Consider the following 21,711-nt stretch of genomic DNA (forward strand, 5'->3'; position numbering starts at 1 on the left):
GATTTCACTGAAGACATGTCACCTCAAAATGAAGCTACATCAAATCCAAACAGAGATATGGAGCTATTTTCCGAAGTATTATAGGGAAAAAATCAAAAACTTCGTCGCGCGATATTTCAGAAACTTGACCTATGGCGAAAATTTCCTTTTGGGTTCTTAGAAATTTTCCACCCCCCAAAAATGCTACTGCACAGTGTTTTTTACAATTTTTAATTATTATTATTATTATTTTTTTTTTTTTTGGAGTTGAGCTTTATGATCGAAGATTTTTGCAAGTGAAAAAGGAGAGCTGGGCCCGCACGACCACCAAATTATGTGACCTGGTTTCGCTGTTGTGGTTTAGGCAGTTCTTCAGACATATCGGTTGTAGACTGGCTTCTCAGGTAATGCTTCGAATTCACACTTATACTAAAGTTACTGTAACTGCAATATTGCAATTAAGAGTTTAAGCTTTGCCATCGAATTTTGTATTGTTTGCAGTCATGAGCTTTTTTCCATTCAACCTGCATGGCTTCCATGACAAACGCTTTTTAGCACAAACGCTTTAGAGAATTTTGCTGTTGAAAAATTATTGGGCAGTGAAAACTACGCAACATGGTCATTTGCGATGAAAAACCTTCTTCAACACGAGGAGCTATGGGATACAGTCGAAGGCACATATCCAGCTACTGGCATGGATGTAAAATTGGACACAAAGGCGAAAAAAAAATAATTTTGCTGGTCGACAAAATTAATTACGTGCATATTGAGGATGCAGAAATGTCGAAGCAAGTTTGGGACAAATTGAAAGCAGCTTTCCTTGATTCAGGTCTCTCTCGTCGTGTCGGATTACTTCGTCAGTTGATAACCACACGTTTTACCTCATCCGAAAATATTGAAGAATATGTAAGTCAAATTGTTTCAACAGCACATAAATTGAAAGAATTGCAAAGTGCATGGTGCTGGTGATATCAAAATGACAATGAAGAACAAAAATGGTGAATTGGTGAATGTTACCATCTACAATGTATTATACAATCCTGATCTAAAGTAAACCTATTATCAGTGAGCAAAATAATGGACAGAGGTTACACTGTGAAATTTCAAGGAGATGAATGCATAATATCAGCACAAGGCGAAGAAATAATAAGAGCGCAACGTACAAACAACATGTTTAAATTAGATCGAGGTTTTGAGGAAATGTGTATGGCGGCAGCCACAGCTGATATGGGTTTATGGCATGCTCTTATGGGTCAGTTAAATTATGCGCATTTGACCAAAACAAAACAGTTGGTAAAAAGTATGGAATTTCAACGAAAATCGTCGGAAAGTTGTGTTACTTGCATTATGGGCAAGATGTCGAGAAAATCATTCAGACCGTCGAATTCCAGTACAACAAAATTACTTGAGCTCGTGCATTCGGACCTGTGTGGACCGATGGAGGAAACATCAATTGGCGGTGCTAAGTATTTTTTGATATTTGATGATTATTCGCGCAAGGTTTTTCTTTATCTGCTACAGGCAAAAACGGAGGGAGCGACATTTTTTGAGCAATTTATGACAAGAGAGCAGAATGAAACTGGTCATAAAATAAAATGTCTGCGTACGGATAATGGCACCGAGTTTTGCAACCGGCAAATGTCAAAATTATTGGAGAAAAATGGTACACAACTACAGTGCCGTACAGCCCCCAACAGAAAGGCGTCGCTGAGCGCATGAATCGCACCATTGTTGAACGGGCGCGCGCTGTATGTTGTTTAATGCAAGTCTGCCGAAGAAATTTTGGGCTGAAGCCGTTGCAAATGCCGTACATGTGATAAATCACTCCGTTTGCGCCGCAAATAAAGAAATTACACCACAAGAGATATGGACTGGTGTTAAACCTGATTTAAGCCATTTTAAAATTTTTGGATGTCGTGCCGTTTCGTATATTCCCAAAGAAAAACGTAAGAAGTGGGATCCTAAGGCAGAGGAATTAGTTTTTACTGGTTATTGTGAAGATACCAAAGGTTATCGGTTGCTGAATCCCAATGGTTGGCATGTTGTTAAAAGCCGAAAAGTGCAATTTTTCGAGAATGAGTTTTATGGAAAGGAACAGCCACAACAAAAGAATTGTTTTGAAGATTTTTGCTTTGTAAAACTGCATAATGTGGATGGTACTGATCAATTGGAGGCAAACACAACAGATGATGAAGACGAAGAAGAGGTAGTGTCAAATTCTACAGCATCGTTTAATGGTTTCGACAGCGATAGTTCGTCCGATTATTATGAACCTGAAGATGATACAAGTGGACATAATTCTACTCTGGTACCAATAGATGATAGTAACGTTCGTCGCTCGACAAGGACTCGGAAACCAATTAATATGCCTGACTACCATTTATATTCATTTCAAGAAAGTAATTCAGCAGATCCCTTAACAGTCCAGGAGGCAATGAATAGTGAAGATGCAGCACATTGGAAGACTGCAATAGAAAATGAATATATGTCGTTAATAGACAAAAAACGTGGAGTATGGTAATATTACCTGATGGAGCAAAAGCAAATAAAAACAAGTGGGTTTTTAAAACCAAGCGTGATGAAGTCCTAAGATACAAGGCTCGTTTGGTGGTGAAAGGTTGTTCCCAGAAACCAGGTATTGATTATAGTGAGACCTATTCTCCCGTTGTTCGATACACTTTATTAAGATATTTTATGTCAGTTGCTGCTCATTACGATTTGGATATCGAACAGATGGATGCTGTTACCGCATTTTTGCAAGGTGATTTGTCCGAAGAAATTTATATGGAACCCCTGAGGGAGTAGGAGACAAAGTCACTGGTAAAGTTTGTAAATTGAAAAAGGCGATATATGGACTAAAGCAGGCGAGTCGCGAGTGGAATAAGAAATTGAGCCAGACACTTAAATGAATGGGACTAAAACAGTCTAAACTTGATCCCTGTATTTATTTCTGTGTGAATGGATCAAAGATGTTTTTCATATCCGTTTATGTGGATGATCTACTTATTTTTTCGAACAACAATAAGCTGAAAGAAAAGGTGAAAGACGGATTGAAGAAGATTTTTTTATGAAGGATTTCGGGGAGGCCACCAGCTCTGTTGGCCTTCGCACCATCAGAGATCGAAAAAAAGGTGAGATACATATTGATCAAGGTGTGTATGTTGCAAATATTTTGAAGCGTTTTAATATGAGTGATTGTAAGCCAATGGGCACACCTTTTGATATTAACACTAAAATACAATTCCTACATCAAATACTAAACCATTTGATAATATACCATACCAAGAAGCAATAGGCAGTTTACTTCACCTAGTACAAGGTACACGCCAAGATATCGCGTATGCTGTGAATTTTTTGAGAAGTTCAACAACAATTTTGATAATTCACACTGGGCAGCAGTGAAAAGGATTTTTAGATACCTTAAAGGTACAATGCAAGTAAAACTTACATATTCGAAGAATGGAGATTTTGATTTATATGGATTTTGTGATGCTGATTATACTAGTGATGTTACGGACAGGCGATCTTGTACAGGTTACGTTTTCATGCAGAAAGGTGCAATAAGTTGGTGCAGTAAGCGGCAAGCAACAGTAGCTCTGTCAACAACGGAGACCGAATACATGACTATGTCCACAGCCGTCCAAGAAGCTGAGTGGCTCCGTCAACTTGAGATTGATTTGTGGAATGACACTGAAAAGAAGGTAATACTTGCGTATCATGGTCGATCAATATGTTTGATGTGCGTCATCATTTCCTGCGCGATAAAGTAAATAATGGTAATGTCGAATTGGAATATAAAGGAACTGAAGATATGGCAGCTGATTTTCTGACGAAACCGGTGACAAGAGAGAAGCACCGGAAATGCTCCGAGATGTTGGGTCTTACAAACTTCGTGCCAGGTTTTAGTGGAGGTGTTGGTATATGAAAATCTGGCAACTCGTTACTGCATTTTTAAACATCTCGTTCACGCTTTTAGTGCATCTCATCTGTCAAGTTATCCTTCCTTCTTCTTTACTGTGTATTCCAGGCAACAAGACGTGTTTAATAAAAACTCGTTTTTATATACTTCCTAATACGTACAAAACAATTTGTCTTTTATTATACGATCCCATCAAATCTCGGCAATATTTTTGTGAATACGGAACTTCTTATTGTTCCCTAAGAGTTCTACTCCACTAAATTTGGAATTTCACTAAAATGTAGTACCTGAGGAGAAATGAAATAGCTCACTACGTGTAAACCCTGCGGTAATTTATTAAAATATTTCTTAAAGACAGCAGGTTAACCTACCTAACAAAAGAAAAGAGTACAATATATGTTATAGTTTTCGAGAAATAGCTATTTCTTTCTCAAGAAATTTTCAAAAATTACATATTTTCCAAAATAGAGAAAAATTATCGTCTTTAGGAGCACTCCACGCCCACATCTTTTATTATTTTGAACTAATGACAAACGGTAGGAAATAAATTTCTGAACCATTGTGCGCCGCACAGTGATGCCGCTTCGTTGTAAACGTGGACAAAAATAGATCGAGTTAACCTATATTGATGAATTTTTGTAGAAGTACTTATGAGGGCATATGAATGAAAAATTCCAACTTTGGCCATATATAAGTTAACACATAAACATACAAAATACCAACTGAATTGCCAGACGCTGAGCTTGCAGTTTGGTGCGAGAAGTAAAATACAATAAAAATGCTGATGTTGCAGTTTGGTGGGAAGAACATTTTCAAAACAAAAAGTAACACTCACTCTTCCGTCGCAAGTCAAGAACATAAGAGCCAGCAACGCTGCTCGCATAACATAATTAAAAATATTGTAGTCGAATAAAACAATTACAAATTAAATAAATCATCAAATAAAAATAAAACTCACAACAACCTCTATTGATGTAACTTATATCTTTCCCCGATTTTTTTATTACTTATTCAATCTTAAGTGAATATCTTTCAAATTTAATATACTATATTTTCTTAGGCCCCTGTTCAGTTTTATCCTTTTTTGCAATAATCGGTTTGTATTTAGATATAGCGCCCATATATATTTTAGCCCGATTTCATTTATTTGATACAATACACACGCAATCATTAGCTGTGTTCCTTTACTTACCTGAGGTTACAATTTTTACCATTTTTAACCTGGAAAGCGTTCCTTAACCCCGAAAAGTGGCAAAACTGGAAGCAATTTTTTAGGAGAGTGAGAGTGGAGAGAGAGCGAAAATGGCTTTCTCTTCTAGCACAGGATACCAGCAAAATTTCTGCAGGTAAAAAATGGCAGAACTGATTTTTCGACTTTTGTTTGACAAAAACAAAAGAAAAAGTCGAGCGCTGATAAAACTAAATTAAAAACTGTGAAATAAAAGACGAAAATTGATTTTTTTTATGTTTCTTTTCGACATTGCTGCCAGACCTACCATTTTTCCGTTCCTTTACTTTTCTGGTAAAAATGTTCATGAGAGAGCAATTTTGACACTTTTCTCTTTTACCACCATTACCATTAAAAAAGTAAAGGAACAAAGCTATTGTATGTCAAATATTGATCGTACACTCATGTTTTTTTAATGACACTATTGTGGTTACCACCTGCTTTAGAATATCACAACGTAGACTTTTGAATTGTAGTTCAATATTGAGCATGGACGTATTATATGACAGGATGGTCGTAGAAATAAATAATTTTAATCTCTGAATGATGAATTTTTCACGAATTCTAAAAACAAACCTTTAGGTCTGATGATTAGGTCCATATCATCTGAAAACCATATTTTAAGTTTAATAACATAACGTGTGTTTGTAATGTCTATAACTTTACTTGTAAATTATGAATGAAAAAGTAATGCACATACATACATACGTTTTGTTTGCTTTTATTTTAATGACGTTATTGGCGTCATATCATCATAACGGATTTAGTTATGTAAATAATGTTGTTTAGAACGGAACATAACTGTATGTACTGGTATTCACTAAATGAAACGTTGTGCCGTTTTAAAACGTCTTCCTTCCTTCCACTCTCAAACACTTTATTCACTCACGATTCGAACATTTTTATTATTAATTTATAATTTTGTTTACGTCTTTTACATTAGAATTTATTTTGTGAATATTATACACAATTATGGCAATTTTTTTGGTATCCTTAATGCATCGTTGCAGAAAACCGTTCTATGAAAAGGCTCAGCTCTTTATTTTTTTTGTTTCGTTAAAAAAAAAACTAAAAATTCTTCCCAAAGTTGTATTATTAATATTTTATGTAGAAAAAGATGCGCTTGTGGTTCCTATAATTGACAGTAGTCTATAAGTTTACTAACTCTTACTATCTTGATTCTATGGTGTGATATCATCATTGTCATTGTAATGTTCAGTATTTATTTGTATTAAAACAGATGGAGTTCTGTTCGATTTGTTGCGGTTGTAGGAATAATTAACTTACAAGGTGTGTCGTATTTGCATCAACATTTTTTACGCTTCATCATGAGATGAAATGTGTATAGGTATATTCATTACGTAATCCCTCTGTTGCGGTTAGTTTAGTAATATATATTTTTTTAAATTTATTTTTTAAGATTTGTAGCCAATTTCGCAGCAGAGTTGGTTGGACGGTTTCACTTTGGAACGTCATGAAAAAAATAAGTCAATAATAAACAAGTAAGAAAAGCGTTAAGTTCGGTCGTGCCGAACTTTTTATACCCTCCACCACAAATTTCAGCCATTTCGGTGGATTAATGTGGCCACAACCTTCAAAATACCGAAATGCGGAAGGTACCGTTCTATGGGGGCTATATGATGGCGTGGACCTATACCTAAAAATTTCTGGGGGAAAGTTTTATACGCCTAAAGAAGACTAAATATCAAATTTCAGCCATCTCGGTGTGATAATGAGGCTAAAACGTTCAAAATATCGAAAATCGGGATATATTGTACTATGGGGGGCTATATCAACACGTGGACCTATATAAACATTTTATGGTAGAAATGTTTCTTAGCCTCTGGAAACACAAAATACAAAGTTACAACCGATTCTTCGGTCAAATGGGTCTAATACATTCAAAATAAATTCAAATGACGCGTACTTTATAAGGGGCCTTATGTGGGGGCTATACCAAAACGTGGACCTATATAACCCAACTTTGGTAGGAATGTTTTCTGGCCTCTGAAGACACAAAATGCCAAATTACAACCAATTCTGTGGTCAAATGGGTCTAATACATTCAAAATATATTAAAATGACGCGTACTTTATATGCGGCCTTATATGGGGGCTATACCAAAACGTGGACCTATATAACCCAACTTTGGTAGGAATATTTTTTGGCCTCTGGAGACACAAAGTACCAAATTACAACCAATTCAGTGGTAAAATGGGCCAAATATCTTAAAAATTCCTTAAAACGACGACGCGTCACGCGTCATTTTGTATGGGGGCTATACGAAAGCGTGGACCTACATAGCCCGCTTTCAATACCAAAAGTCCTACGTAAAAATAACATATTTTCCCAAAATTTCATCAACCTACGTCAATCCGTTCGGACGCTAGAGTGATTTCCACAGACGGACAGACGGACGGACATAGCTATATCGATGTAGAATTGAACGCTGATCAAGAATATATATACTTTGTGGGGTCTACAATGATTATTTCGAGTAGTTACAAACGTAGTGACAAACTTAATATACCCCCATCCTATGGTGGAGGGTATAAAAAGACATCCTTGGTACAAATCAACCTCTTTTATCACTAGAAACGATGAAAATTTGAAGGTAGAAATAAAATTTTAGCAATCAAAAAATTTATTTGCCTTACTCGCTGAAGGTCGTGGGTTCGATTTTCCGGCCAGGCAACATCAAATTTTCAATGCTACAGAATACACCTCAGTAATGTTGGCGACGTTTTCTGAGTACGTCAGCCATGTAAAACTTCTCTATATGTGGAGTCTTAGAACACGGTCCCACATCATGGAGCTAATATGAATTGGTGTGCACTCATTGATATGAGAGAAGTCTCCCTTGTCTCTTCTGGGATGTTTGTGGAACAATAATATCAGGCTAGATATAATCATATCGGTATATAAAAAAACACAGAGAATGCATGCAATGTGAAAAATGTTACAACGAAATCCCTGATTTGTGCTCAACTTTTCCACGTCAAATGTAATAAAAATATGGTTTACAAAAATGTGACGACCATTGTCAGGCTGGTAAACCTATTAGCATTTTGATTTACTCTCTTAGGACAAGTTGTCCTAGAAAATTGTTTATTGATATGTTAGGCTTAGAATCTATGAACCTGTACCGGTCAAAAGCTATAAAGAAACTTGAAGGTTCATTAATGTTATTTGTACCCAATTTTTGCTCTGCAACTTTATTTCAGAGAGTCTTTGCAAAATATGAGCCTAGCAAAAGGATCCCTTTTGATATCAAGCGAAAGTGCACGAATAAGAGTAAAACGGCGAGACACTTATCTTATTTTGTTGGTCTTCTATAACGCTGCCGTGTCAGAATAGGGTTAATAATCCATAACTTTAAAAATTACACACAGTATAATTAGTATTAAGAAAAAAGGACGTTTAAGTATTCTTAAGAGAAGAGTGTAGGTTAGGTTAGGTTAGGTTTGGGGATGTGTAGTCAATATATATATATATTGACTACGCCACTCGGAGACCTTTCGGTCCATTGTGATCATCTATAAGGAAAAAAGAGGTTCAGAATTACCTGAAAAGAAAAGAGAAGAGAAAAGAGAGAAAAATAAAGAAAAAAGGGGTGTTGTTTGGAAAGTAGTAATAAATGAAATAATTATAAAAGAGAATGAAGATATAATAAATAAAGAGAGGGTGGTTTATTTGGCGATGGTGGAAAAAACTTTTAGAGAAGTAGTTACGCTTATGGGTCGCGCCGTCCCAGCCAATTCAGATTTTTGATGATGTTGTTTATGATTGTAGGTTCCACGTTTGAGTAGAAGGTTAAGCTTGGAGGAAAGCGTATTCCTTTTAATCTATATCGCTTTCGAGTTAACATCGGGCAACGACATAAAATATGCTCGATCGTCTCCGTTTCCTCCTCATCTTCACAGAGCCTGCAATAGTCCACGCCATCATCTTCCCATTTGCCGATAAAAGCTCGGATGTTGCAATGACCGGTAATGACTCCCGTCAATACCCTGATTTCTGATTTACTCAAACTAAAAGTGAAGTTGTTCTCTTTGTTGAAAGATTCGGCCAAATGGCCCTTGACACGTTGCACCTTGGTTCATTATGCCATAGTTCCTTGGCTTGTTCTTCAAAGAACGTCTCCACCTTCCGAAAAACGTGACATATGGGTGGTTTGATAGAATCAGTGATAGCTTGACTTGTTGATTGAGATCCTTGTCTTGCCAGTTCATCTGCCTTCTCGTTTCCCACAATGTCACAGTGTCCCGGTACCCAGCAGAGTCGGACAGCGTTAGTGAGGTTCGCCAAAGCAGTTCTACACTCAAGAACGGCCTCAGACTTGATATTGGGGATTTGATGGCTTTAAGATCCGGCTGACTATCAACGAAGATAGTCACCGGTTCAAAGATTTCAGCATCCAGACTTTTTATCAACTCTGCGGCCATTTTGATCGCGAAGATTTCTGCTTGGAAAACACTACAGTCGCTGTTCAACCTATATGAGTATTCGAGGCAAAGCTTCTCGCAGTAGACGCCAGCTCCGGTACCTTCTTCCATATTGGAACCGTCTGTATAGAAAGCAAGACCGTCCAGAGGAGGGTTACTACGGATCCAGTCATCTCTACTAGGGATAACGACCTCAAAATCATCAAATCTATGGATTGGTGATAAGTAGTCGCTGAATTTCCCCTGCTGATTCAAGCTAAGGTTTGGCCTTAGCTCCCGAAGAATGCATGCATGACCATAGGTGCTGTCACGCCAACGATTCAATTCATGTAGCCTTAGGGCACTACGTGCTGCTTGACCTTTGATGCTAAGTCTCGTGGGCAAGAGGTTTAGCATCGCATTCAGAGCTGCTTGTGGTGTACTTCTAAAAGCTCCAGTTATCAGGATCGAGGCTGCCCTTTGCACCTTGTCCATGTTGCCAGAGTTCGACTTATGTCGAAGCGCATGCCACCAGACAAGACATCCATAGGATAGGATGGGTCTCACAACAGTATTATACAACCAGTGTATAATAGCTGGATTTAACCCCCAACTTTTCCCAATCGAATTCTTACATGAATAGAGTGCGATCATACCTCTCTTCGTCCGTTCCTCGACGTTCCTTTTCCATCTCAATTGAGAATCCAGGATTGTACCTAGGTATTTGGCCTCAGGAGATAGATGTAACTGCACTCCATCCAATGTTGGTGGTATGAAGTCGCCGAGCTTACGCTTTCTGGTGAACAATACCAGTTCTGTTTTCGTTGGATTTAAACCAAGGCCATTTGTGGTGGCCCAACGGGACAGCTTTGATAAGGCTCTTTGCATAAGCTCCGAAATTGTGGACAAGAATTTGCCAGTTATTAGTATAACTACATCATCCGCGTATGCGACAACCTTAATGCCCTGATTGTCGAATTCCGCCAAAATATTGTTTATCACAAGTATCCACAGCAGCGGTGAGAGTACACCTCCCTGGGGAGTACCTCTAGTTACTGTCTTCCTTGTTGTCAACTCCCCAATGCTGGAATTTATGATCCTGCTCTCCAGCATTCTCTTTATCCAGCAGATCAGGGTTTCCGGGGTGTTGACCGCTCTAAGCGAGAGATGAATGGATTCAAGTTTTACGTTGTTGAAGGCTCCTTCTATATCCAGGAAAGCCGCCAAAGTAAAGTTTGAATTCTCCATGTTTCTCTCAATGAAACCCACGACCTCATGAAGAGCAGTTTCGACAGATTTACCTTTCATGTAGGCATGCTGCGAGTTGCTCAGCGAGGCAGTGTCTACAAAGCTCCTAATCTCCAGATCGATCAGTCGTTCGAGTGTCTTGAGGAGAAAGGAGGATAGGCTGATAGGTCTGTAGTCTTTCGGTGCAGAGTGACTGGCTTTCCCCGCCTTGGGGATATAAGTCACCTTTACCTCTTTCCACAGATCTGGTACACAGGAAAGAAACAAACAGGCCCTAAAGATCTCCTCCAGAATTTGGTATATCTGCGGTGCGGCAAAATGAAGCATCGCAGGAATTACTCCATCTGGACCAGGTGACTTATAGGGTTTGAATGTACTTACTGCCCACTTTATTTTGTTTCTGCTTACAACCTTGTCAATGAGGCTCTCGTCCACTGACGCTTGGACTTGGAAGTTATCACATTCATAGTGAAGGTTACTGGCGTCCGTGCAGTCAGGGAAGTGGGTCTCAGCTAGAAGGTTTAGAGTCTCAAGACCTGAGTCTGTCCACGTGCCGTCCGGTTTTTTGACACTACTTTTCATTCATATTTTGCAGTTTTTCTAAAAAGTTTTGGATTTTTAATACGTTTTTAATTTTTTATTTTTCCTGTCATAGTTAATTTATTTCGATAAATTCTCTCATTTGTTAGAGATGGGACATATTTTATCGTCGTTCTGAGAGTAATTTAAATTGAACAATGTACAAAAATCGTTGTTCGTTCTCAAAATTTTGTATGGGAAATGAAGTAATTGTATCGTAATTTGGGGTCGAACAACGAATAGAGAGCGAATTACCGCTAGTCTGAACATGGCATTACGGAATCTGGCAGCGTCATTTACAGACTCACAGAAACAAACCCATGACTTCTTTTTGGCACGCTTGATTTCACTCTTGTATTTGGTGAAACTCGCTTTATACGATTCCCAGTCACTGTCAAGTTTCGTCGAGTGCGCCCTGTTGTACAGCTTTTTGGTGTTTTTCCGCAGTTCGCCAAGATCCTTGTTCCACCACACCGGTTGGGATTTCTTCCCGGGATAAGTTAATGGACAGGCATCCTTATGGCAGCGGAGAAAGACTTCTGTTAGGTTGGACACCTTACTGTTAAGCTCAGCAACTGTTTCTATCCTTCCGGAGAGTGACAGTTGATGGTTCGTCAGATCAGTGAACCTGCCCCAGTCCGTCCTTCTCGGGTTCCTATAAGGATTTTGGCGGACTCCGTCGAAAGAGATTTCAAAGTATATCCTCATATGATCCGAAAAGGAACATTTGTTGGATACCCTCCAGTTCTTGACGACAGAATCATCTAAATTTGACAGGGTTAGATCAATGACCTCCTCCCTGTCTCTAATTTTAAAGGTAGGGTCGTTTCCTTTATTACATATTCTTAGATTGTAGGATAATATAAAGTTGAAAATCGACTCACCTCTAGTGTTTGTATCTTTGCTGCCCCAGTGAAAATGGTGGGCGTTGGCGTCACATCCAAGGATTACGTTACAAACGCTCAGGTTCTCCTTTAGCAGCCTGTGTACCCCCTGATTGGGTGGATCAGGGTCCTCATATGGCATGTAAATTGAGGACAGGAGAGTGGCCTTCTCTTTACCGTTCTCCAGTCGCACCGTGCACATGTCTCCATTACTATAATTAGATAGAAAGATTAAATTGAGGTTCTTCCTACCTACTACACAGGTCCTCACCTTGTCCCCTTCGGACGATGCGAAGACCTCGAAGTTGGCATTGTTCAGTCCAGAGACCTTATTTTTGTATATAAAAGGTTCCTGGACTAGAACAATGTCCACCTCTGAGTTCGTGAGGGACAGGAGTAGTTCGGCGGCAGCTGCTTTACAATGATGCAGATTAATCTGCAAAATGCTTAGCACCTGCCGCCTACCTACTCCTACTGACTTTCGCGAGGTGGAATCAGTCGGAACCGAACCCATCCTGAACCAAAGTTCAGTTTTCCCTCACGAACCTTAAGGTACTCCTCTCCTGAGGAGTCTATCGCCATCTTGACATCCATCCCCCCATTCTCCTTACAAGGGGTTAGACTCATTACAGTCCAGTCCTTAGTAAGGAGACCTGGGTTCTGGAGCTCCAGCATCCTCAGCAGAAGTTCCTTATCCACGGTAGGTGGGGGAACCCATGCTGGGAATACCTTCCTAGACGGAATCTCCTTTATGGACACCGCAGCAATTTTTGCCCCCTCCCAAAGTTCATCAAAGCCATTAACGGTCTTCTTAAGGTACTCTTGCGAGCTCCTGTTGAGACATTTAACGACTTTAACCCCCTTATGAAGGAAGGCGCCACCAAACTGGCGGTCGCCCTGGTTCGCCTCAGTGGACACAATGGCTAAACGAAGCCGAGTCTCGAAGAGCAACCAGTGACTTTCGCTGATTTTCCCGAAGGGGTCAGCTCGGTCGATGATTGCAACTAGGAGCTCGTCATCGTGTGCCACCGTGGCCGTTTTGGCGTAGGGTTTCCTACGTCCTTGATCACGGGCCTTGGTAGAAGCTTTTCCTGAGGAGGTGGACGCCTTCTCAGTACTGGTGCTACTTCCCTTGGCTTTGTGAGCAAGGACACCAGCATAGGAGTCCGCCGTGTTGACCGTCTGGGAGATCATCGTCTTCTTTGGCGAAGGCTGTGGGCCTTCTGAAGAGCGAACCCGCTTCACAGTCTTTGACTGCGAGGGCTTGTTCGTCTTCTCCGAAGTCGATGGTGTCCCAGTCGATCCACCCGTCGTTGCTCCCGATTGGCTTGTGCAGGTCTTGGACACATTCTGTTCGTCCGCTTTACCCTCGTCAGTTGGGGTAGGATCCGGATTTGGGACAGTCACCTTCTCCAGTTGACTACTCTTACGAGAATCATTTGGTGTCGGATTATGCCCCTTATCCTTTTCCAGTCCTTTCTGGCTCGGGTTCGGCTTCGGAACAGTTTTAGGTTCCACCTTGCTGCCAGAAGCAACAGGCTTCACCTCCACCTTTTTGCTAGTCGCCGCAGTCTCTTCTGAGTCTTTGGTTGAAGCAGGGTTCGGGAGGAAGATTTTGTCCACCAGGAGCTCGCATCTGGGTGCATTTGGATAGTTTCTTTCGAACTTCCGTATGTACTTGAGCTTGCTCTTGATGAACATAATCTCTCTCCTGGTATGCAAGATCGCGTCCCTTCCCACGAACTTGCGCAGATACGAAGCCGCACGCTTGTAGTGCCTCGTATCTGAAGCCTCTTTGGCGGAGATTGCGACTGCGCCGGTGTCCGTCGATGAGGTTTCCTTGGATACCCCAACGCAGGCCGGAGACTCAGAGTCAGTGGCTATTGTTGTAGTTTCCGTTGATTCCCCCTCGATGGTCATCGACTTAGAGTCAGTGACTGTTGGTGGATCATCTTTAGATTCTCCATCAACATCCATTGACTCCGTGGCAATCTGCCTTTGAAGCTTAGTATCGGCTGGTGCCGATACAGGACCAGACTGGTTGCGACCTGTCTGTGGTTGCGAACCTAGGTTCCCAACCTCTTCGACCACATCACCGTCAGTGGACATGTCATCATCAGACCTTCTTGTTGACTCAGCTGGGATCACCGTAATGTCCAGTTCATCGTCAGTGAGGGTGAGATTGTTGAGCATGTCCTCTGGTGGTATGGTCGGAACAAGTCTCTCCAGTTGGTCAAGGAGTTCCCTACTCTGTCTCTCAAGACTGTCTCCAATCACTTTGAGGTGTAGGTCGTCCCCGCCCAAAACTCCAGTCCTGTCAGCCGTGGACTGATTAGTATCAGTTTTGGCTAAAGCATTATCCTTTTGAAAATCCGGTTCGTCAACAATAGTTCGGGTTGTATTTTCTGCACTTGTAGCAGTTACGGCTGTAGGTGCCAAGGCATCCACACCTGAAATAGCCGGATCACAATCGCTTGATCTCGACGGCACGTGGCTTGTGATCTCACCAACGCTTACCGCCGGTACTGGGTTATTAACTCCCTGCACCGTTGTTCGTTCTCAAAATTTTGTATGGGAAATGAAGTAATTGTATCGTAATTTGGGGTCGAACAACGAATAGAGAGCGAATTACCGCTAGTCTGAACATGGCATTACGGAATCTGGCAGCGTCATTTACAGACTCACAGAAACAAACCCATGACTTCTTTTTGGCACGCTTGATTTCACTCTTGTATTTGGTGAAACTCGCTTTATACGATTCCCAGTCACTGTCAAGTTTCGTCGAGTGCGCCCTGTTGTACAGCTTTTTGGTGTTTTTCCGCAGTTCGCCAAGATCCTTGTTCCACCACACCGGTTGGGATTTCTTCCCGGGATAAGTTAATGGACAGGCATCCTTATGGCAGCGGAGAAAGACTTCTGGACACCTTACTGTTAAGCTCAGCAACTGTTTCTATCCTTCCGGAGAGTGACAGTTGATGGTTCGTCAGATCAGTGAACCTGCCCCAGTCCGTCCTTCTCGGGTTCCTATAAGGATTTTGGCGGACTCCGTCGAAAGAGATTTCAAAGTATATCCTCATATGATCCGAAAAGGAACATTTGTTGGATACCCTCCAGTTCTTGACGACAGAATCATCTAAATTTGACAGGGTTAGATCAATGACCTCCTCCCTGTCTCTAATTTTAAAGGTAGGGTCGTTTCCTTTATTACATATTCTTAGATTGTAGGATAATATAAAGTTGAAAATCGACTCACCTCTAGTGTTTGTATCTTTGCTGCCCCAGTGAAAATGGTGGGCGTTGGCGTCACATCCAAGGATTACGTTACAAACGCTCAGGTTCTCCTTTAGCAGCCTGTGTACCCCCTGATTGGGTGGATCAGGGTCCTCATATGGCATGTAAATTGAGGACAGGAGAGTGGCCTTCTCTTTACCGTTCTCCAGTCGCACCGTGCACATGTCTCCATTACTATAATTAGATAGAAAGATTAAATTGAGGTTCTTCCTACCTACTACACAGGTCCTCACCTTGTCCCCTTCGGACGATGCGAAGACCTCGAAGTTGGCATTGTTCAGTCCAGAGACCTTATTTTTGTATATAAAAGGTTCCTGGACTAGAACAATGTCCACCTCTGAGTTCGTGAGGGACAGGAGTAGTTCGGCGGCAGCTGCTTTACAATGATGCAGATTAATCTGCAAAATGCTTAGCACCTGCCGCCTACCTACTCCTACTGACTTTCGCGAGGTGGAATCAGTCGGAACCGAACCCATCCTGAACCAAAGTTCAGTTTTCCCTCACGAACCTTAAGGTACTCCTCTCCTGAGGAGTCTATCGCCATCTTGACATCCATCCCCCCATTCTCCTTACAAGGGGTTAGACTCATTACAGTCCAGTCCTTAGTAAGGAGACCTGGGTTCTGGAGCTCCAGCATCCTCAGCAGAAGTTCCTTATCCACGGTAGGTGGGGGAACCCATGCTGGGAATACCTTCCTAGACGGAATCTCCTTTATGGACACCGCAGCAATTTTTGCCCCCTCCCAAAGTTCATCAAAGCCATTAACGGTCTTCTTAAGGTACTCTTGCGAGCTCCTGTTGAGACATTTAACGACTTTAACCCCCTTATGAAGGAAGGCGCCACCAAACTGGCGGTCGCCCTGGTTCGCCTCAGTGGACACAATGGCTAAACGAAGCCGAGTCTCGAAGAGCAACCAGTGACTTTCGCTGATTTTCCCGAAGGGGTCAGCTCGGTCGATGATTGCAACTAGGAGCTCGTCATCGTTTGCCACCGTGGCCGTTTTGGCGTAGGGTTTCCTACGTCCTTGATCACGGGCCTTGCTAGAAGCTTTTCCTGAGGAGGTGGACGCCTTCTCAGTACTGGTGCTACTTCCCATGGCTTTGTGAGCAAGGACACCAGCATAGGAGTCCGCCGTGTTGACCGTCTGGGAGATCATCGTCTTCTTTGGCGAAGGCTGTGGGCCTTCTGAAGAGCGAACCCGCTTCACAGTCTTTGACTGCGAGGGCTTGTTCGTCTTCTCCGAAGTCGATGGTGTCCCAGTCGATCCACCCGTCGTTGCTCCCGATTGGCTTGTGCAGGTCTTGGACACATTCTGTTCGTCCGCTTTACCCTCGTCAGTTGGGGTAGGATCCGGTTTTGGGACAGTCACCTTCTCCAGTTGACTACTCTTACGAGAATCATTTGGTGTCGGATTATGCCTCTTATCCTTTTCCAGTCCTTTCTGGCTCGGGTTCGGCTTCGGAACAGTTTTAGGTTCCACCTTGCTGCCAGAAGCAACAGGCTTCACCTCCACCTTTTTGCTAGTCGCCGCAGTCTCTTCTGAGTCTTTGGTTGAAGCAGGGTTCGGGAGGAAGATTTTGTCCACCAGGAGCTCGCATCTGGGTGCATTTGGATAGTTTCTTTCGAACTTCCGTATGTACTTGAGCTTGCTCTTGATGAACATAATCTCTCTCCTGGTATGCGAGATCGTGTCCCTTCCCACGAACTTGCGCAGATACGAAGCCGCACGCTTGTAGTGCCTCGTATCTGAAGCCTCTTTGGCGGAGATTGCGACTGCGCCGGTGTCCGTCGATCAGGTTTCCTTGGATACCCCAACGCAGGCCGGAGACTCAGAGTCAGTGGCTATTGTTGTAGTTTCCATTGATTCCCCCTCGATGGTCATCGACTTAGTGTCAGTGACTGTTGGTGGATCATCTTTAGATTCTCCATCAACATCCATTGACTCCGTGGCAATCTGCCTTTGAAGCTTAGTATCGGCTGGTGCCGATACAGGACCAGACTGGTTGCGACCTGTCTGTGGTTGCGAACCTAGGTTCCCAACCTCTTCGACCACATCACCGTCAGTGGACATGTCATCATCAGACCTTCTTGTTGACTCAGCTGGGATCACCGTAATGTCCAGTTCATCGTCAGTGAGGGTGAGATTGTTGAGCATGTCCTCTGGTGGTATGGTCGGAACAAGTCTCTCCAGTTGGTCAAGGAGTTCCCTACTCTGTCTCTCAAGACTGTCTCCAATCACTCTGAGGTGTAGGTCGTCCCCGCCCAAAACTCCAGTCCTATCAGCCGTGGACTGATTAGTATCAGTTTTGGCTAAAGCATTATCCTTTTGAAAATCCGGTTCGTCAACAATAGTTCGGGTTGTATTTTCTGCACTTGTAGCAGTTACGGCTGTAGGTGCCAAGGCATCCACACCTGAAATAGCCGGATCACAATCGCTTGATCTCGACGGCACGTGGCTTGTGATCTCACCAACGCTTACCGCCGGTACTGGGTTATTAACTCCCTACACCGTAACTTTACTCCTTTTTTTCCTTTTAACCATCTTAGTTGATTTATTTAAGGGAACTACCGCGATCCAATTTTGGTCTCTGAGATATGTGGAGACAGAAACACCTTCAGTTTCCCTCGGGCGTTGCTGGCCCCGCATACCTCAGAAACCCCCTTCCCATCCGCAACCCGGGAAGACGCGCCCAGTAGAAGATTGGCAACTCCCGTGGGAAAGAGAAGAGTGTAGCACGGCGTAATAATGGACCAATATTAAAGAAGATAAGTATTTCTTTCCTGATAGTTTTTGCAGAATTAGACTTATTCAAGGCGCGATATCTCTGGAAGCGTTAGTCAAAAAATCTAAAACAAGTAAGAAAACTTTAAGTTCGGCCGGACCGAACTTTTTAGACCCTCCACCAAAATTAAATTGAAAGAGAATGGAATAATTAGTTTCCTTTCATCTACGAAAGTACTTAGCTCCGCCGCCGCACCAATGCTTATTCCTGGGAGGAGTAGAATTTGTTAACTGAAACAAAGACAAAATGCCAAATTTCTGCCATTTCGGGTTCATATTGGGGCCAAAACCTTCAAAATACCGAAAATGTGGAAGTACCGTTCTATGGGGGCTATATGAAGGCGTGAACCTATACCAACAAACGAAGACTAATTACCAAATTACAGCCATTTTTGTGGGATAATGAAGCTAAAACCTTCAAAATACGGAATACCGGGAGATACCGTTCTATGGGGGCTATATGAAGGCGTGAACCTATACCAACAAATTTCAGGTGGAAAATTCTATACACCCAACGATAACTAAATACCAAATTTCAGCCATTTTGGTGGGATAATGAAGCTAAAACCTCCAAAATACCGAATATCGGGAGGTACCGTTCTATGGGGGCTATATGAATGCGTGGACTTATACCAACAAATTTCAGGTAGAAAGTTTTATACACCCAACGATAACTAAATACCAAAGTTCAGCTATTTTGGTAGGATAATGAAGCTAAAACCTTAAAACTACCGAAAATCGTGAGGTACCGTTCTATGTTGGCTTTTTATATAGCCCGATATATCCCATTTTCAATACCAACCTTCCTGCAAGTAATAAAAACTTCTGTACCAAATATTGACTCTCAATCTTTAAAATTGCGAGCTGTATCTTGATTTCCACAGACAGACGGACATGGTTAAATCGACATAGACTTTTATGCTGATCAATAATATATATATACTTTATAAGGTCTCCGACGAATATTTCGATGTGTTACAAACGGAATGTCAAATGTAATTATACCCTCCATATGGTGGAGGGTGTAAATATACAGCCCAATCATGAATATACTTGCGGAATGCAGTTCTCGCGGAATAGTTTTTTCTCGAGAGAACATAATTGTGGAAAAATAATCATTGAATTTGGCAGCACTGAAGGGTCGTTTTCATACCTTGTGTACCCTAATTGTTGTGAAAACAAAGATAAAATAGGTGTGTACGATAACTTCGCAAGTAAAAAGTATTTGCAAGCACTCTCCACCAATTTTACTCTCTCGAAGCAAAAAATTTGCAGATTGTTATCGAACAGCAATTTGCAAAAACTTGCAAGAAGTCAGCTGATTTGATAAACAAAAAGTTGGCGGAAAAGATTAAATTTAACGGCTTATCTTTCCTTTACCGACTCACCTCAGAAAATTATGAAAAAATTACCACAGATAGTGGAATTTTTATCCCGTTTCCAAACATGTATTCATTTTGATGCGGAAATGTATACTTCCCGAGATATGGACCTCCAAAGTTCCACAAAGTCCCTTGTATAAAATGTTGGCAAAATTATTTAAAAATTACCACAAATAGTGATGTTTATACTGATTTCGACGATGTATTATTTTGTTGAAGGGTATGTATACTTCCCGATATATAGACATCCAAAAATATCTAATTTAAAAGAAAATTTTTTTCTCATTCCCGAGATTTGCACCTGCCTATAGGAGAAGTCTTAAATCCCAGCCGAAGTCCGGCTATTTAGAGAAGAATAGGTTAGGGCCTTTGTGGATCTTTTCAGGCCCATATCTCGGGAAGTATACATTTCCGCAACAAAAGCAATACATGGTTGGAATCGGTATAAAAAGCACTATATGTGGCAATTTTTTCATAATTTTCTGCGTTGGGTCGGTAAAGGAAAGGAGTTCCAATTTAACAATTGAAGGTGTCTAACATTTGTTTATTTTCCATTTAAAATTCTTCTTCGATCCATAAAATCTTGTACACACTTAACAGCTATATTATTTGATTTTGTGTCAACAGATGTGAAAATAATCTTCTCTCCTTCTCTGGCCTTTCCTACATCCTGTTCTGAGTGCGAGAATGCGGATTGGATTATGACAATAATTTGTGAGATAAGGCAACACGGAAATCCAAGACACGAAAATCCAATGATGTTGTAGCTTGTGCCTTCACATATAGTGGCTCTCCTTCCACGTTCTTATGTGATAGTGGTCGATTGACTTATGCAGGCAAACCCGTTGACTTGACTTGCGCCAATGATCTGGAACTGAGTTCCACCCGGCTATCGTGTTAAGGCCTCGGTACATAAGAAGCATTTCTGCCTCTTATGTTACGAGGCCCTTAGTGTTGTTACAACTATAATTCCCTTTCCAATGCACAAATATAAAACATACTGGAACGCAGTGCGAAGTTTGGCATACATATTTATTGTTATCGTTGGGAATACCTGGCCGTCTACATTGTGTTTCTCCTACTCCATGGATGCACTGCTTTTTGCTGAGATTTGATACCTTTAAAATAAAAAAAATAGTCACCAGAAACTGCTTTTTGCTGAGATTTGATACCTTTAAAATAAAAAAAATAGTCACCAGAAACTGCAAAATAAGTTATTTTACTTACATTACCGTTTTCCATAATTTATTTAATAATTTGTTCCCTTTTTTATATCTATTTATTTTAATAAACAAACGTTTGTTTATGTTTTTGCCAAGAAGTCCGCCACATAACATTCGAATTTAAATCAGCTGATCAAACTTGCAAATTCTTACAAGAAAAATTTTCCTTGCAAAAACTTGTAAACAAAAGTCTCCAACATTCTCTCACAATTGTCTCCAAATTCTCTCTCTTTTACTTTGCAAGTTTGTTAGTCCCAATTTACATTAGGCGAGTTTACTTGCGGCAATTGTCAGTTTGTAGATGAGAGAGGGGGCTGAGAGGCAAAGGGTTACCATATGCCTCACCTCTCTCTCCATCAAACTGACAATTGCCGCAAGTAAACTTGTGCAAATTTGCACAAACTTTTGGGTTATCGTACAGACCTAATGTTAAGTGTTTGTGTTTTTAGACAAAATAAACAAATTCAATCAAATAAATTACACTTTTACACATCAAAGAAATTCAGAAGATGTTTCTTGTTATGAAAATCATCAAATAAGATTGTAAAATTCCAAGGAAACAGTGCATTGTGCTATCGATCTGCCACTACCATGAATGTATCAAAAACGCGTGTTTTTAATAAAAAGATGGCAAAAATTTTAAAAATATGAATTTTGAAATAAAAATAATTGAAAATATGCATTTACCAGTGTTTTTCAACATAACGAAGCGGTGTTTTGTATGTGCAAAATTCTGCCATCCTTCGTTGATCGGTACAATAAGTTGAGAGTG

At 41.1% G+C, this 21,711-nt stretch overlaps 1 protein-coding gene and 1 long non-coding RNA gene across 8 annotated transcripts in view; one reads left to right on the forward strand and one right to left on the reverse strand.

The window, feature by feature from the left end:
- The window catches only part of LOC141394457 (facilitated trehalose transporter Tret1-like), a 52,246-nt gene extending 45,921 nt beyond the window's left edge, over positions 1 to 6,325 (reverse strand). The window contains exons 1-2 of one of the 6 annotated variants that reach the window (XM_073968828.1): positions 5,703 to 6,285; positions 5,091 to 5,329 (exon numbers count right to left, since the gene is read on the reverse strand). Coding sequence is in view for 1 of the 6 variants with exons in the window: in XM_073968822.1 (XP_073824923.1) it covers positions 5,827 to 5,832 (6 nt within the window). In the remaining 5 variants the exon portion in view is untranslated. Of the gene's footprint in view, positions 1 to 5,090; positions 5,330 to 5,702 lie in introns of all 6 variants that reach the window. The other 5 variants (XM_073968823.1, XM_073968824.1, XM_073968822.1 and 2 more) reach the window with 5 other exon arrangements.
- The window catches only part of LOC141394467 (uncharacterized), a 42,962-nt gene that overhangs the window by 4,433 nt on the left and 16,818 nt on the right, over positions 1 to 21,711 (forward strand). Inside the window, exon 1 of one of the 2 annotated variants that reach the window (XR_012410429.1) lies at positions 6,603 to 6,628. The exons of the other annotated variant lie outside the window; for it this stretch is intronic. This is a non-coding gene — a long non-coding RNA (uncharacterized lncRNA). Of the gene's footprint in view, positions 1 to 6,602; positions 6,629 to 21,711 lie in introns of those variants that run through there. 2 annotated transcript variants of the gene reach the window in all.

The sequence above is a fragment of the Musca autumnalis genome, unplaced genomic scaffold, assembly GCF_047663935.1.
Source record: "Musca autumnalis isolate F117 unplaced genomic scaffold, ASM4766393v1 scaffold_2, whole genome shotgun sequence".
NCBI lineage: Eukaryota > Metazoa > Arthropoda > Insecta > Diptera > Muscidae > Musca > Musca autumnalis.